Genomic DNA, 15,030 nt, shown 5'->3' with positions numbered 1-15,030 from the left:
GCACAGCTGTGGTTGCAAAAACACAAGCAGAACTGATGCAGATAGAGACGGTACTTCTCTTTTCTCTTACTTTTCGTTTTGAGCGAGGAGCGAGGACACGAGAGCAGCCTTCACGGAAGTCTTTTACCAGCCAACCCAACCCCCTTAGCTGTTGATTGGACGCACATCACAACATGACTGGAGTTTCATACCGGAGTGAAGACAGATATCAGATTAAACTCGAGTCTATCACCAACAAGTTTTATATTTTGTTTGTTTTCTGGTTCACCAGCGACTTAACATGTGTCAGCCTGGTTGTAGGAGAACAACAGGACCACAGACATCTTCATTTATTGGAAACATTTTTTTTTAGGTCTGTTTTAAACACGTGAGGCTGATCATTCCTGAGCATCGGCTTTCACATGTTGCATCACTTCAGTTTTCCCTGAAACATTCTTCTTCTTATTCTTATATCAATGCATACAGAGGCAAATAATGAACAAATATATAAATGCATTCTGTGAGTTGAAATGGTTCCTGTGCCTCTGAGCAGACACAGTACACAGTATAAATACAGACTGCAGCTGTGTGTTAAACAGGTAACAGACAGAAAGTCACAGGGGCAGTTTGAACTTTAAGGTTGTGGGTTCACAAACAAACAAAAAATCCAGCGGAAGTGTAATGTGTAGACAGACCGAAGCTTCACTTGCACATAAATGAATAATCAGGATATCGGAAGAAATCACATCCCGACATGTCTAATGAGTGATAAAACTGTGAGAATGAAACAGGAACTGGACTCGCACAAACCGCAAAACCTGACAGCAAAGCGGGACACAGATCCAGCTTTTAGAGTGTCTCAGGACAGGATTGGTTATAATGCAGGGCAGAGACAGCAGGTGAAATAATGCAGAGTACTAACTGCAAAAGAAGTCATATATTTATTTGAAGCCATCCATGAATCATGTTCATCACAATCTAATTTCCAAGTGGAGGCCACAACTATATTCACTATAACTTTAATCACATACATGTCTGAACTGATTACACTTTAAATTACACACGTTTTTATCCATGGATCCAGCTGTGACCAGCTGCAGCCGTCATCAGAAATGGATGTCGCTTCACGTGACGCCCAGAGGAAAGGACCTCTCATTTGTCTTAAAACAGATTTCCTCGGTCCTCTCAGCTCTCGTGGTTTCCTCGCGTCTATGAGGGGAAACTTGGAAACAATGTAGGTGAAATGAGAAGTACCCACAGTGGTCAGTGCCTGCTCAGGTCCATGAGAGCTGACCAATCAGAGTGGACTTGGCTTTTCATGAGGGGGCCTTAAAGAGACAGGCACTAAAACAGAGACAGGCTTAATAGAAGTCGTGCAGCAATGGACAATAAGAGAACAATGTGTTTTGTTTTTTTTATATAAAGTATATAAACATTTTCTATTAGATTCCCATACTAAAAGCATGAAAATGACCATAATATGGGACCTTTAAGATATATAATTCTGTCTCATGTTGAGTTCATGAAGGGAACCAGTCTTATCACTACATGTGACTTTGCTTTTATCAGGATTCTTTTCATTACATTATACAAGGAATCTTGATCATTAACCAGGTTTCCAGTTGTTAACAAAATGTCTGTTTTCCTTTGTTCCTCCAGACTCGCTGAGTCTCGCACTAACCCCCAGGTCCTGGACATTGGGGTAAACCCTCAGGATTTAAACACTGAAGAGTGCCTGTCCCCAGGCAAATGGGACCAAGAGGACACAGACTTCACTGCACAAAAAGACACTTTTGGGTTCTAATGTGAAGCCTCTGCCAAGAAAAACAGGGAATGATGTGAGATGGTGAGATGGTGGTAAAGCATGGATGGAAACTGGAGTGACAAAAGAGACATTTGTGACATCAGTAGGGTTTCCCACCATTTCCCTGCTGCCAAGTCCTCTCAGTGGCTCTCTGATGCTTCTGCATCAACACAACCAGAGAAGGACAACACGAGCAGGCTGCTCTCAGAACAGGCCAAAGCAATACAAACCAATTTACCCCTTTTCTATGAAACGACATGCAGTCATTTAATGTTTGTTACAGTCAGTGTATTACTTCCTTTTTTGTGTCTGTTTACCCATTCACTGTTTGTAATGTGTTTGTGGTATGTGGTATGTGCTTGTGTACACTGCGTAAAACAAATTGGGTGTGTGCGTGCGCAGGTGTGAATGTACAAAGTGAGACATAAGAACTATGGTGTGAGATGAGTTTGGAACAGTTCATTACGTGTCACTAAGGTAAAGGTCAAGAAGGGTGCTGTCACATACTTGCTTTACTTAGAGATGGAGAAGTGGAACTGGATACGAGGGAAAAGTCGCCGGTGAAGCCACCGATGCAGCAGTTCCAGTATTGGGCAAAGCAGTAAAGTTACTACCTATGTGCTTCAAGGATTCAGCCTGTTGTTGGGCAACAAAAGCTTTAAAAAAGTGTGTGTGTGTGTGTGTGTGTGTGTGTGTGTGTGTGTGTGTGTGTGTGTGTGTGTGTGTGTGTGTGTGTGTGTGTGTGTGTGTGTGTGTGTGTGTGTGTGTGTGTGTGAGTTGATGAGACAAAATGACAATCTTATTTTTTTTCTAATGCAAAATCTATTTTTGCACTCAGCATTCATTAATTTTTAAAAGCGCATATTTTTATTTGAGGGAATTTTATGTCCGTTAACTCAAACTCATTATTTAGATGCATATACAGTGTCTCTATTCAACCCCCTTGGACTTTTTACTGTTTTATTGTTTTACAACTTTGAATCACAATAATCACGTTACTCTGAGGTCAATGGCAAGATTTATCATCATTGTAGAGAACTGTGACTCTCCAAAGGTTGCGATTCTCTCTGTGGTTCATGGACAAGACTTGGATGGGAAAGTCTAGAGTTGTTTTCTTTTCACTTTAACATTACAGTGTTTTCTTTGACCATGTTAGCAAGTCACAAAATTCATAGTTGAAGAACAAAACATGAAGTCCAAGAGGGAAAATGTGTTTTATCTGCACTCTATGTTAAATTATATTGTTGCATTGACTTTGCTAGTTTACTTCTTTTTCCGGGGGGGATGGTTCCCAGTGTTATTTTTGGCATTTGTTTATGTATGAATTTAATTTAATTCATTAATTTCCATAAATTTTAATCAAAGTCAAAGTGTGTATGTGTGATGTTTATTTCATAGTGAGATTATTTAATTTTTTGTAAACTCTGATGTACCTCTTTACTTTCTGGGCTTTTTAACAGTACGCACAAACAAGTGAACTCAACTACGGCTCTACTATTAAGGTCTAAGTTCACATGCATTGCAAAGGAAAATAAACCTTTCCATGCAGGTATTCAGGTTTCATTTCTCGAGGTCTTGAGGTATCTGCTGTTGAGACTCGAGCAGACACCCCAATACAGTGGAGGTAAATGGGTTGAATATTTCAGAACTACTGACATAAGCAGACTGTAAAAAGAAGGATGAGATACAGGAAAATACATGTTTGATTTCTTCAGTGAACCCACAGTTTATTTCCCTTAAGAAAACATTTTTATTGAGGCAGGAAACAAAATTTAGTTGTAGTAATCGTACCACTATCTAAGGCAACACACTGAGTTATGAATCCTTTCAGAGCTCCAAAAAAACTTTCATTATCTGCCTATTATTTTCTTGATTAATTTATGAATTTCTGTTCTGTAAAAGGTCAGAAAATAGTGAAAATAATTTTCCTTAAAAAATAAATGGCAATTTCTTCAGATCATTTGTTTTGTCAGACTGCAAAAACAATATAAATTTAAAATACAGAAGAGGCAGCATCAATCTGCCTCTCCCTTGGATCACAATATCTCAACAACTATTATCATGACAGACATTCAGTTTACCCTGGAACTGCTACACTAAACATTCAAAATGTAATAAGTTGACTACCTTAGAAACATCTTACTGTATAGGTCAGTTAAAATGTTGAATGTGGGACAGCTTTTTGTTGCAATGTGAGAGACTGCACTGCCATCTGCTGGCTGTGATGAAGGACCTCTGAAGTACCTGTTGAGCACAGTGAGAAACAAGCCAACATGTTTTCCATCCTGAGTTTGGAAAAAATATGGGATGACAGTTAATTTGTTTGTTTTTTATATCACTTTTAGGGTAATTTACCATTAACACACTTGTGACTTGTCTGGATGAAAAGTCCCTCACTTGCAGCCCACAGTTGATTGATCCCTGTGCTTCATCAGTTTCTCTGCAGCAGGACCTGATGTAGTCCTCCACTGTGTTCACATCCTCATCATGCTTCTCTCTCTGCCTCATGCTCATCATGTTTGCACTGAGTTAGTACCATGTTACTGAATGAGAGATGTGACAGTGAGCCAAAACCATGTGTTTACACAGTATATACAGTCATGATCAAAAGTTTCCATATACTTGTAAAGAACAAACATGGCAGTCTTCAGTTCCAATGATTTCTACAGCTCTCATTTTCTGTGATGGATTTGAGTGAAACACAAACTACTTTGTCACAAAAACACTCATGAAGTTTGGTTCAATAACCAATCCCTTCTGACAGAAGAAGAGATAAACTGGTTGGTCAAAATCTCAATTCTGCCATTTCTTTACCACCTTCGTCATTATTCCATTGACTTTCTTTAGAGCAGCAGATCTACTTGAACCAAACTTCATGAATGTTTTTTGTGACAAAGCAGTTTGTGTTGCACTCATTCCACCACAGAAAATGAGAGCTGTAGAAATCATAGGAACTGAAGACTGCCATCATATACTGTACTTCATGTTCGTTACGAGTGTATGTAAACCGTCAAGTAAAATGGTATTTTCGTGTGTTTGTAGCAAAGTGAACAAGGGAACTATTTTTTGTCACACTTTCCTCTTGTTGAACTTTTCGTCATGATTGAAATGAATTGCGTTAATAACTTTAACTAAATCAAACATTGTAACTGTGGTATTGATGATTTAACAGGAAGTAAATAGATAATTTAAATAGATAATAGATAACATAGGCGAAATCAGAGTGTGTAATCCATTCTTCCTGTCGCTGCGGCTTCTTCCTGTTATTTCACAGAGGACATCGATTGAAGACACCGAGTTGACCTTTTTAGTCATATCTGACCATTGTGCCTTTTTTCATCACAATTATTTTTTGATAAACACAGAACTGCTCTGTTGTACAGAAGTCCGTCCTTTCAGCTGAAATAGATTGACTGTTATACTCTATTTTGTGTTTATCATTCTATTAAAAAATACAACAAACAACCTTTTGTTGATCCACCTTTTATTTGTTCACTTCTCTACAATGAAATACAATCATTTCAACCACAATATCAACCTTGAGCATTGGCAATTTTTCATCTCAGCAGTTGTTAATAAAATGGCTATTTTCTATTGTTCCTCCAGACTCTGAGTCTCACACTAACCCCCAGGTCCAGGACATTGTGGTGAACCCTCAAGACTTCAACACAGTGGAACTAAGAGGACACAGAATTCACTCCATTCACTGCACAAAGAGACAATTTTGATATGATGAGGAGAAATGGTGGTTGGAAAATGTAGAAGTAGATAAATAGACGTTTGTGAACCTTCTTCATGCTACACTGTCCTCTCAGTGGTGCAGTCTAGTGTCTCTTTGATGCCTCTACATCTACATTACCAGAGAAGGACAACATTAGCAGGCTGCTCAGACAGCATGACATTTATGAAAGTGTATGTATGAGCAGTGTATATGTTTACAAGCTGAGACATGACTGTGTACATAGATCTTCTGATAACTCTGCACACATCTTCAGTGATGTTCCTGGCATGTTGGTGTTTGGGGTCTTTCAACATCATACACCCTCCTCCAGGGGCGCCGCCAGAAATCTTGGGCCCCATGACAGATTAAAATATTCAAGATAGATAATAATATTATTAGCCCCTCAAAGGGCCCCCTGTCAGTGCCGGGCCCTTGGAATCGTCCTAACCTTTCCCCCCCTGGCCTCGCCCCTGCCCTCCTCCAGGTGGCGCAACCTTGTTTCCAGACGGCTAGCTACTTATGACTCCATGGCTCCCCTCTTTTGAGCCACAGCAATCTTGAAGCCTTCAATGTGGCTCAATTTGGAGCGGTGAGGTAAAAATTTCAGTGGTGCCATATTATATGTTATTTACTTACTTTATATACTAGAGAAAGACAATACAGCCTAGAGTATATGTTAAAGGACTCTATTTGGGCAGCAACATCTTAATATTTTGAATTTTTTTTTGTATGAAAATCTTTTTAGTTACATTCTCTTTTTCCCCCATTTTGAACCGTATCTGAATTCAACGTCAGTCAGCATCAAACTTATTTAGATTTATGTACAGTACCTGTGTTCACCACTCTCTTGGACCTCCTGCTCAGAAAAAGTGAGGTTGTAGGTGTCAGAGGATGAGATCAAATCACCTCACCTCTGCAGGACCCTTTGCTCATTGACAAACGACTATAGAGACATTGTTCATAAATCAAAGAAAGAAAGCAGGAAGGGGGGAAACCAGTAGCCTCAACTGAACTGTTCTTGCTGCAGATGAGTTTAAATGCATCTTAACAATCATTGTCTGTCACAATTTGTAAAGTAATTCTTATTCAAATAGTAATTTACAGTAGAGGTAATGCACACGAATAGCAGATATTATCATGTAGCAAGGCACTTGTTGTTTCTCTGGAAAAAAAGGAATACATTTCTTGACCTAAAGACATATAATCCAGATGAAGATTAGAGCAGATATCTGTCTGCCAACGGACTCAGCAGGAGGAAATAACTACACAGTGCCCTTTATTTGGTCAAAATATGCGAAATAAAACAATCCAATTTACTATTGTACCATTAAGTACATTTCATCATCCAATTTCTGCGTTTCCTCCCGCTTGCATCATACTTCCAAACTTTGACAATGCTGCAGACCGGTTTTCAAAATAAAAGAAAACCAGGAAATGACTCCGAACGTGATCATTAAAGCTGCATTCAATGACTCAAACACTGTTTGGTGCGCTTCATAAATTCACAGTTGTTAATGCCCACCGTAACGTATGCCTGTATTTGGACAGCTGTTGATTCAGTCACTTGTCGCACGCTGTTAAAAAAATCAGCGGCCATTTTATTTTGAAGGGCTTTCTCAAGGATCACGAGACACATCTTCAGAAGTGGTTCATACAGAAGGGGCGGCAAGACAGGCAGGATGAGGCACGAGATGCTGGAGCTGTGGTTACTTTCAGGTGAGTAATAATAATGATGTTTCATTTAAACGGTTAATTGAAACCAAATCCTGTAACATTAATAACAAAGTCTCAAGACCTCCAGTGTTTAAGGTTTCTCTGCTGACTTTGTAGCAACGTTTTATCGCGTCAGTCGGTTGCATGACACACTCAGCTCGTTTTATGAGCTGTGCACGATGACCGATGTGAAATTAATATTTTAATAGGAAACCTTTTTACATAGCGCCGACGTTTACATAGCGCACTCGGATGTTAACCACTCTGTAGCGACATGATAAATGGTTTGAGGAGTACTGAGCATTTACTTTGTAGCGTTTATTAAAGCATTGTGTATTTATACTACGTCGTTATTTAACGTTTATGTCGAGCGGATGAAATACAGATGACGCTTTATGTTATCAGCAGAGAGTGAGAGAGCAACTGGGTTATAAACACACACACACGTGGAGGGAGTGACAGGCGGTTGTACGTAGTAAGGGGGCGGGCTTAGTGTTATGGTGTGATCAACTCAGTGCAGGGCAGGAGGAGAGCTGGCACAGGGCACGGGGGAATACCCGCATAGTGATACGTGACTGTTTGTTCTTTTGGCCGGCTTTCAAAAATCCTTGAGACACATTAATAGTTAAAATTGCATTTTTTTAAATTTCACTTTCTAACTTTAGTTATTTGATTCATCAGTATTTGTGGCAGTCAAATTCTCATTTGTGTTGTAAACTAATGTCATGTTTCACAGGTGTCTGTTCGTATTATTACAATTGTCCATATCGCACAGATGTTGGCCTCTGGTGACGTGTTTGTCGTTTTGTCCCCAGCCTGCTTTCTAACACTTGGCCACGCACTCAACTGCAGTGTCACTCTGGATAATGGCCGAGCAACATACAGCGCCTCAGACTTGCCTCAAGTCTCAGCTGGAGACTGGGAATACACATGGGCCAACTCAACTGTAAGTTGGACCATCCAGATGAGTTAACCTCATTGTTTTCTGACTTTTCGTTGAGATCTCACAGCAGGGCCCTTCACAGGCACACCTGAAGTGAGTGTAGTCATTATTGATGATGAACAACAAGACTACCTTTATGTCCCGGTACCTTCACAGGGACATGCATGTGCCTGAGGGTTTGTTTCAGTTTGGTTTGTGCGATTCATTGACCCCCCCCCCCCTCTCTATATTGTCTTTAGTGGCACGTGATTGCTGATCACAAGGGGAAAAACCCTGGGCTGGTGTTAAAGAACGCCGACACCATTCTCATCACCTCCGAATTCATTGAAGGGGTCGTCTACACAGGAATCATTGTCTCAGAGGTATTACACTTTTAACAGGCTAAAAAAACTTTACTGTACGGTTCACACTAACAAACTCATAAATTAAGCTGTTTTCGTGCAAACATATGAGAGCTGTAAAAATGATTCAATTAAGAACTATGTTCTTTGGATTTTGTGAGGTAAACTGTTTCGGTCCAAATAATATTGTGAGTTTAGGAGACTGAAGAGAGAAACGGTAGATGGAGTATGGAGCTGAATTTATGAAGTTGAAAATTGTTTCCGCCGGTCTCCAGGCAGTGATAATCTTACCGTTATGTTTTCTCCCTGTAGGGGGAGCGTCTCGCTGCCCGCTGTCTGAGTGAGTGATCGTTTTCTTTGTTCTCACATTTACCTTCTGTCTCATTCACTCATCCAGCTGTATCTTTGATGTTATCAGTGTCTTCCTTTATCTAGAGTATTTTGAAATATGTTTTCCCATCTATCCAATGTATTGATGTGTTTCTTTTTTTCTTTTCTTTTTTACAGTCAACCGCACTGAAAATGCTCAGTCTTTGAAAGACAAAGGTAGGAATAGAGTTCAAGTCATACATTAAATAGTAATTAATCTTTGTGCAAGTTATGGGTTACGTCCTACCAAACATATGAATTGCTAAGGAGATAAGAATCAGACTTTAAATCATGTCTTAACATGATTTAAAGTGAGCAGAAAGGTCAGCAGTGCCTTTGTTTAGTCTGACTTGTGGTTTGCAGTCTAAGCACAAGCCATTCAGACTGTAAGATTACATCATGTGTCGTTACTTCCTGTTTGTTTGTGAGTGAACGCAGGAGCGCCTTTGTACTTGAGTTTGAAGTTCAATTGCAACATCGCAGATGCAACACTTTCCATTCATAAATAGTAGACAGCAAGTAGTTGTGATTTAAGAAGGCCTCCGGTAGAAAAGTTTCTTCTGCTCCCACTCCACAGCAACGAGAACATGTTGAAGCTGTAGGGACCGAACTTATGACACTATTAGGACACACTGTTTACCAAGAGGGACTTTAATTGTTTTTAAGTAATAATGACATTATTTGAATACACAAATAGGTGAAATAAAGTGTCTGATTGTAGATTAACTGTCACACTCTCTTTGCTCCTGACAGAGTTTTCCCACTACCCTCTCCCGAGTGGTGCCATTGCTGCCATTGCTGCCGTGGCTGTCTTTGTTTTTTTTATCCTGTTGGTATTGCTTCCAGTTTTCCTGTGCTACAAATTCAGAGATAAAATCCCCAGGTATTTTTAAGTTCAATGATGCTCAAAAATGACATGCACTGCCCTCATGTGACATGTTTTTAATAATGCTCTGTTGTCATTTGTAGCTGTGGCAGCAGGAGCACATGTGGGTGCATCTACACTGCTGTGAAGAAGGATGACCCTGATGTGGAGATGGGGAATGTGTGAGAGACGTAATTCTTATTACCTCACCGCCATCATGTCGACAAGCTACAGCTGTAGTAGAAGTTCAAGGGAACTGCTTATATTATATAGCCGACATATATATTTGATAGCTTCAACAATCATATGCAGTAATGTGATTTAGGTATATATGGTTATTTGTGTATCACTTTAGCAAAGCAGAGACTTACATGATTGTGAAAGATGTTGAGTCACAGTTTGTCATGTAGCTTAGCATTGTATGCTTCATTCACTGTTTCATTTAAGACTAAGATATGAGAGACTTAATATGCCCAAAAAGTTTTCCCTTCATTAGTCCACATGTGGCCTTTTATCAGTCTCATGTTTAGAAGAAAGAGCATTTAAGCATTTTTACTTGACATTGAAGCACTAAATCTCAGTAGCACAGTATTTTAACACTCTCAGCCTTGATAAAAAACAACAACACAGCCAGTAGTTGAATTGGTGCACAGCTGAATTGTTCTCGAGACTGTGGAAGCTCTCAGACTCTTTGCTGCACCAGCGAGTGCACTTTGAGGACCAAGGCCCAGTAGCAATGCAGTAACCTCCCCAGGAACCGTCAGGACTCCCTTATTGGTCTTTACTTGAAACGAAGCTGTGGAAGCTGAGGAACTTGTATTGCAGCACCAGGGAGTGCCCTTTCAGTGTCCTACAGCATTACAGCACCCCTCTGAAAGTTTATCTGAAGACTTGACATACCTCACTCATTCCTTGCACAGAGAAATATAGATACATTATATAAACTCTGCCAGGTGTAGATGATATAGATATCCGAGATACTGTATTTTTAAAATATGTCTGATGTACTGTATATCATATATATCTTATTATGTATACACTTTATATTTCATACTGTTACATAAATACATTTGGTGTATACATAATATACCTAATATAAATTATTTAATGATGCCTAGTATTTATATTATTTATATTTATACAGAAGCTGTATTTGATTGCATTAATTGTGAGGAGGCTATGTCCAGTCATTGTTCATCTTTTAGTCTTAAATTATTCATCATGAGTCCTTTTAACTTTGTCTGCTTTATGAATTTTATTCATCAAATCAATACTGTGTGTCAGCTGTTTAACTGTGATTTGTTTTCCTTATTATAAAAACACTAAAATTTGAAAATCGCTGTTGTTTTTATTGTTAGTGTTGTCGGATGTAATGTTACAGTAGGTGTAGGGTTTTCCCCAAAGAAATAGGATAAGTGGGTGTGTCCTAAGATCTGGTGATATGCCTCAGCCAGTGAAAGTGAGTGAGGTGAGAGAGGAGACAAGAAGATACTACTCAAACCACTTCTCCACTTCTGCTTCGCTGGGGTCATGACCTGAAGTCTAGAAGGAAGTCGTGTGACACCTACTAGGTGATGAGGTAAACTTCACGTGGTGGTGTGACTGATTCAGCCAATGAGAACAGGAATTCCTGTCTGACAAACCTCATGATGATGTCATCTGTCACCTCTTACTCAAAGTAAGGTATGCAGTCAGATAAACAGATGTTATAAACATAACATCAAACAACAGGAGGTGGCTGTGTTAAGTACTTATAAAGATGAGAGTTGTCAATAGACTTTACACCTGCTGTGATTGTGTGGCTCTGACTCATAAACAATAAGTTACCAAGACTACAGATGATGACAGTTTGGGTGTGTGTAGGCACAACACAATATGTAAATGCTAATGCCGGCATGCTAACATGTTGACAGTGGCAACGCTAACATGATGATGGCCATAGTGGTTTAGTGTAGCAAGTCTAATGTTAGCATTAAACACAGCTTTTGATGAATTTGAAAAGGTGGGGATCACCTTAGTGATTAAAATTCTTCCTAATGAATAGACATAAAATGTCATGGCAACCCATCCTATAGCTGTTGAGATATTTCTGATTTGACAGAAGCACTGGACCAACCAATAGACTGAACACCACCATCCTTAGAGCAGTGCCACTAAGATGGCTTAAAACACATCAGCATCTCAGCATGGATTCCTCCATTAGTCGAAATGAAACATTGCGTTCAGTACAATGGTGTCCATTGCTTTAAGTGTAAAGAAAACAATGCCAGTAATCTCCTTACTCACATACTGGTGTGTATCATCAGCAAATCAAAAAGAGTATTACATTCTGAATTTCTTCAGTGAATAAAAATGAGTTATAGTTGATGTTCTTTCAACCATGATGACGGCCATTTCAACTGCTGGAGTAAAAAATATTTGTGCACAGGCTTCTGTGTGTGATGCAATAGCCGCGTTTACACTGCAGGAGTTCCTGGTAAAAGGAGGGGGTAGGAACTTCTACAGGAACAGTCCTCTCACTCGGCCCTCTCAGTGGTCGTGTCTCCACTGCAGAGTCGGACCCCTCGGCGGCGTCATGAGTTTCGATTGCCGCGTAATCGTTGTGCGACAGTTTCGATCGTGACGCCTGCACCTCGTCTTCGGTCCATTTGTTGTACATCTTCTGTTTTCTTGTTGTTTACAGCGGCGTCTGCTAGGCTAATGCTCCCCTTCTGCTGGATTTTAAAAATGCCGGTTGTTTTGGTGCTTTCTGATGGCGTCAGAGCCTGCTCTAGCTTTAGCCAATCAGCGCCGGGTTAACCTCAAGCCCCACCCAGGAGGTTTTCAGGGCCGAACGGAGTACCTACCCTGGAGTAAGTACTCCGTTGGCCCCCGTAAAGGTTCCTGTAAATGGCCCTGTGGGGGAGGTTCCTGCAGTGGAGACACGCACCAACGGGGCCGGCCCCGTAAAATTACCCCGAAGTTCCTGCGGTGGAAACGCGCCTATTGAAGTCATCAGGATCCTGGCCTGTTTTTAGGACCTTGTCACACAGCTTGTCACACGGCATATTATCTCAGGTTAAATTCTTAGTCCAGGGCCAAAGATAGCCCTGGGTTAAGTGTTTAACCTGGGATAACTTAGCCCCTTCTTACACACAAATTGTTAACCCATGGTTAACCTTAACCCAGGGACCTAAGATTCACACTGTATTTCTACCAGCCCTGTGTTGAATGTCCATTGAAACATATGGCATCTGGTTTCACACTGGCACCTTGTAACCTTGTGTTTATTAGTCAATTTTAGGGGATAACCCCACAAACTCAGGGCTAACCCTGCTCTGGCACTGGCTTGGATTTGACTTCTGAAGCTGTGTTGTCTCATGGGTACAGGTGAGCTTTACATATTGCCCCACGTCTGGGTCATGCAGTTTATTTGGGCCAATATAGGAACACAAAGAACCAGATGTACTGTGTACCTCTGAGCACTAGCTGGTGGTTGCTAAGACAACACTAATGTTTATCAACAACACAGGAGTTTGGCGAGAGCAATGGGGATTTCCATTATCAGTGTTCAGTGATCATATTGAAGAATTTAAACCTCTCCGACCTGGGCTATTTTTAAATAGCTCAGCAGACTGAATGTATCTATCTTGACCCTCATTTCACACTTATTGAAGTATCCTAACACATTAAAGATTAAATCTCTTTCATTCATTTCAAATAGTGAAATGAATCTGTGGCGGAAGTTGCGTAATTGTGATCAGTCTCTTGTGTAAATAAGCTGAGGCTTCCTACTGTTTTGTTAGACAGGAGGAAACAGGTCACAGCACACAGGATGTTTTTGACCATTTTTCTGCACGAGGCATACAGTACACATGACCACATTTTGTGATGATAATTTTTTGAGAAATGACTCAGCTACAGCTTAGTGGGGGAGGTGTGTTGTGTTGCTGTTCTGGGAACTGTTCATCAAGATGTATCCTGACAGTAGTTGCAACAGTAAAATCTCATAATTTACCAGAACACACAGGGCTCAGATTTCAGGGGACGTCAATTTACGGAAAAATCAAAGGGGGTTGTTAGTCTTAAATCATGTGATCTGAACATCTGTCTGTGTGTGTGAGTGTGTGTGTGTGTGTGTGTGTGTGTAACACTCAGGAAACCATGCTTGGCAGTGTGGACATTTATAACCCTTATAAAGATAAACAAAGCTTTTGACAAAGTTTAAAATTAAATGTATATTGCATCTTGGCCCTCATCTTACCATTAGATCAATTTTAACAAGTTTTAAAAGCAAACTTCATCTGAACTACATGCCTCTCACCATTACTGACATCATAATCATCACATCAGTCTCTTTGTCAGGGTTACTGTAGGTCATGCGAGTGAGACTTGAGGTAACATGCTGCTGTGATAATGTATCACTGCCATCTGCTGGCAGTGGACTGACAGACCTATGAAAGGCCCCCTGATCACAGTGAGGAACAAGCCAACATGTTTTCTGTCCTGCGTTTGGAAAAATATGGGCCTGAAGTTTATTCATTAATTCAGTTCTAAATGATTCGAATAAATGTTTTTTTTACATCCTCATATACATAAAATGTCTCTTCTTTATTTTTTAGTTGTCTGATTAATAGCGGTAAAACAAAACATGAAAGTCAAGGGAGTGAATACTTTTATTTACTCTACCACTGTATGTTACATTTTACTGTTTTTTCTTTACCATTTTTCTGCTGATGATGGTTCTCAGTGTCGTCTTTGGCATTTTGTTTCTGTGTGGATGTAATTAAATTAATACAGTTAAAAACATTTCAATGAAAGTTCAGTTTTATTCTTTAATATTGTTTATAGTCCTCGACCCAACAGTTGTAAGCCATCATTATTTATGTGTTTTGGAGCTTTAGTCAGAATGCAGCTGATGAAGATCTTGATGGGTTATCTTGGCACTGACATTGTTCTGAACTATTCTGAAGAACTGCTGCCTACACAAGCAGTCATCTTTGTCTGCAACATAAAAATGTGTATCATGCTTAATGTTAAATGTTACAATATAATTATAATACAGCACTGACCAGATGAAATCAACGCCAACACAGGGGGGCGCTGTTCACTTGAATAAGATGGTGCCACTATGTGATCTGTCTTGGCCCGTTTTCTCCTCCAAAATAAAACTAAAATTAAGAAGTTGTTCATCCCAAATGAGCACAATGAGACAGAGTTTACATTTGTTTTCAATTTAAGAGAACAGATATGATTTAATAAGTGAACCCAGAGGTCGCTAATCGCTGAGGTGAACGAAATGACAACAATGCAGTG

General features: G+C 39.9%; 2 protein-coding genes across 7 annotated transcripts in view; both read left to right on the top strand.

The window, feature by feature from the left end:
- ldlrap1b (low density lipoprotein receptor adaptor protein 1b) overlaps positions 1 to 3,335 on the top strand; it is a 36,639-nt gene extending 33,304 nt beyond the window's left edge. For 4 of the 6 annotated variants that reach the window (XM_084382067.1, XM_084382063.1, XM_084382065.1 and 1 more), the window contains one exon: positions 1,639 to 3,335. In XM_084382067.1, coding sequence (XP_084238193.1) covers positions 1,639 to 1,685 — 47 coding nt within the window. In that variant the 3' untranslated portion in view covers positions 1,686 to 3,335. Of the gene's footprint in view, positions 1 to 83; positions 908 to 1,638 lie in introns of those variants that run through there. The other 2 variants (XM_084382066.1, XM_084382064.1) reach the window with 2 other exon arrangements.
- Positions 3,336 to 7,166: 3,831 nt separating this feature from the next.
- On the top strand, positions 7,167 to 11,028 carry LOC311273462 (uncharacterized protein). Its single transcript, XM_084380546.1, has 7 exons — positions 7,167 to 7,220; positions 8,033 to 8,163; positions 8,400 to 8,522; positions 8,814 to 8,841; positions 9,009 to 9,047; positions 9,624 to 9,753; positions 9,840 to 11,028. Exons 1-7 carry the CDS (start codon positions 7,184 to 7,186, stop codon positions 9,919 to 9,921), a joined length of 570 nt encoding a protein of 189 aa, XP_084236672.1. The 5' UTR covers positions 7,167 to 7,183; the 3' UTR covers positions 9,922 to 11,028.
- Positions 11,029 to 15,030: the final 4,002 nt, after the last annotated feature.

Source organism: Pagrus pagrus (genome assembly GCF_965226575.1).
Source record: "Pagrus pagrus genome assembly, chromosome: 18".
NCBI lineage: Eukaryota > Metazoa > Chordata > Actinopteri > Spariformes > Sparidae > Pagrus > Pagrus pagrus.
Note: the sequence above shows the minus strand (reverse complement) of the source record. Positions and strands in the feature narration are given on the sequence as shown.

Excerpts from the sequence above, each read along its gene's own strand:
- LOC311273462 (XM_084380546.1), top strand. The coding sequence starts at position 7,184 with ATGAGGCACGAGATGCTGGAGCTGTGGTTACTTTCAG. Across the intron at positions 8,164-8,399 it reads ACACATGGGCCAACTCAACT|TGGCACGTGATTGCTGATCA; the intron begins GTAAGTTGGACC and ends TATTGTCTTTAG. Across the intron at positions 9,754-9,839 it reads TTCAGAGATAAAATCCCCAG|CTGTGGCAGCAGGAGCACAT; the intron begins GTATTTTTAAGT and ends TGTCATTTGTAG.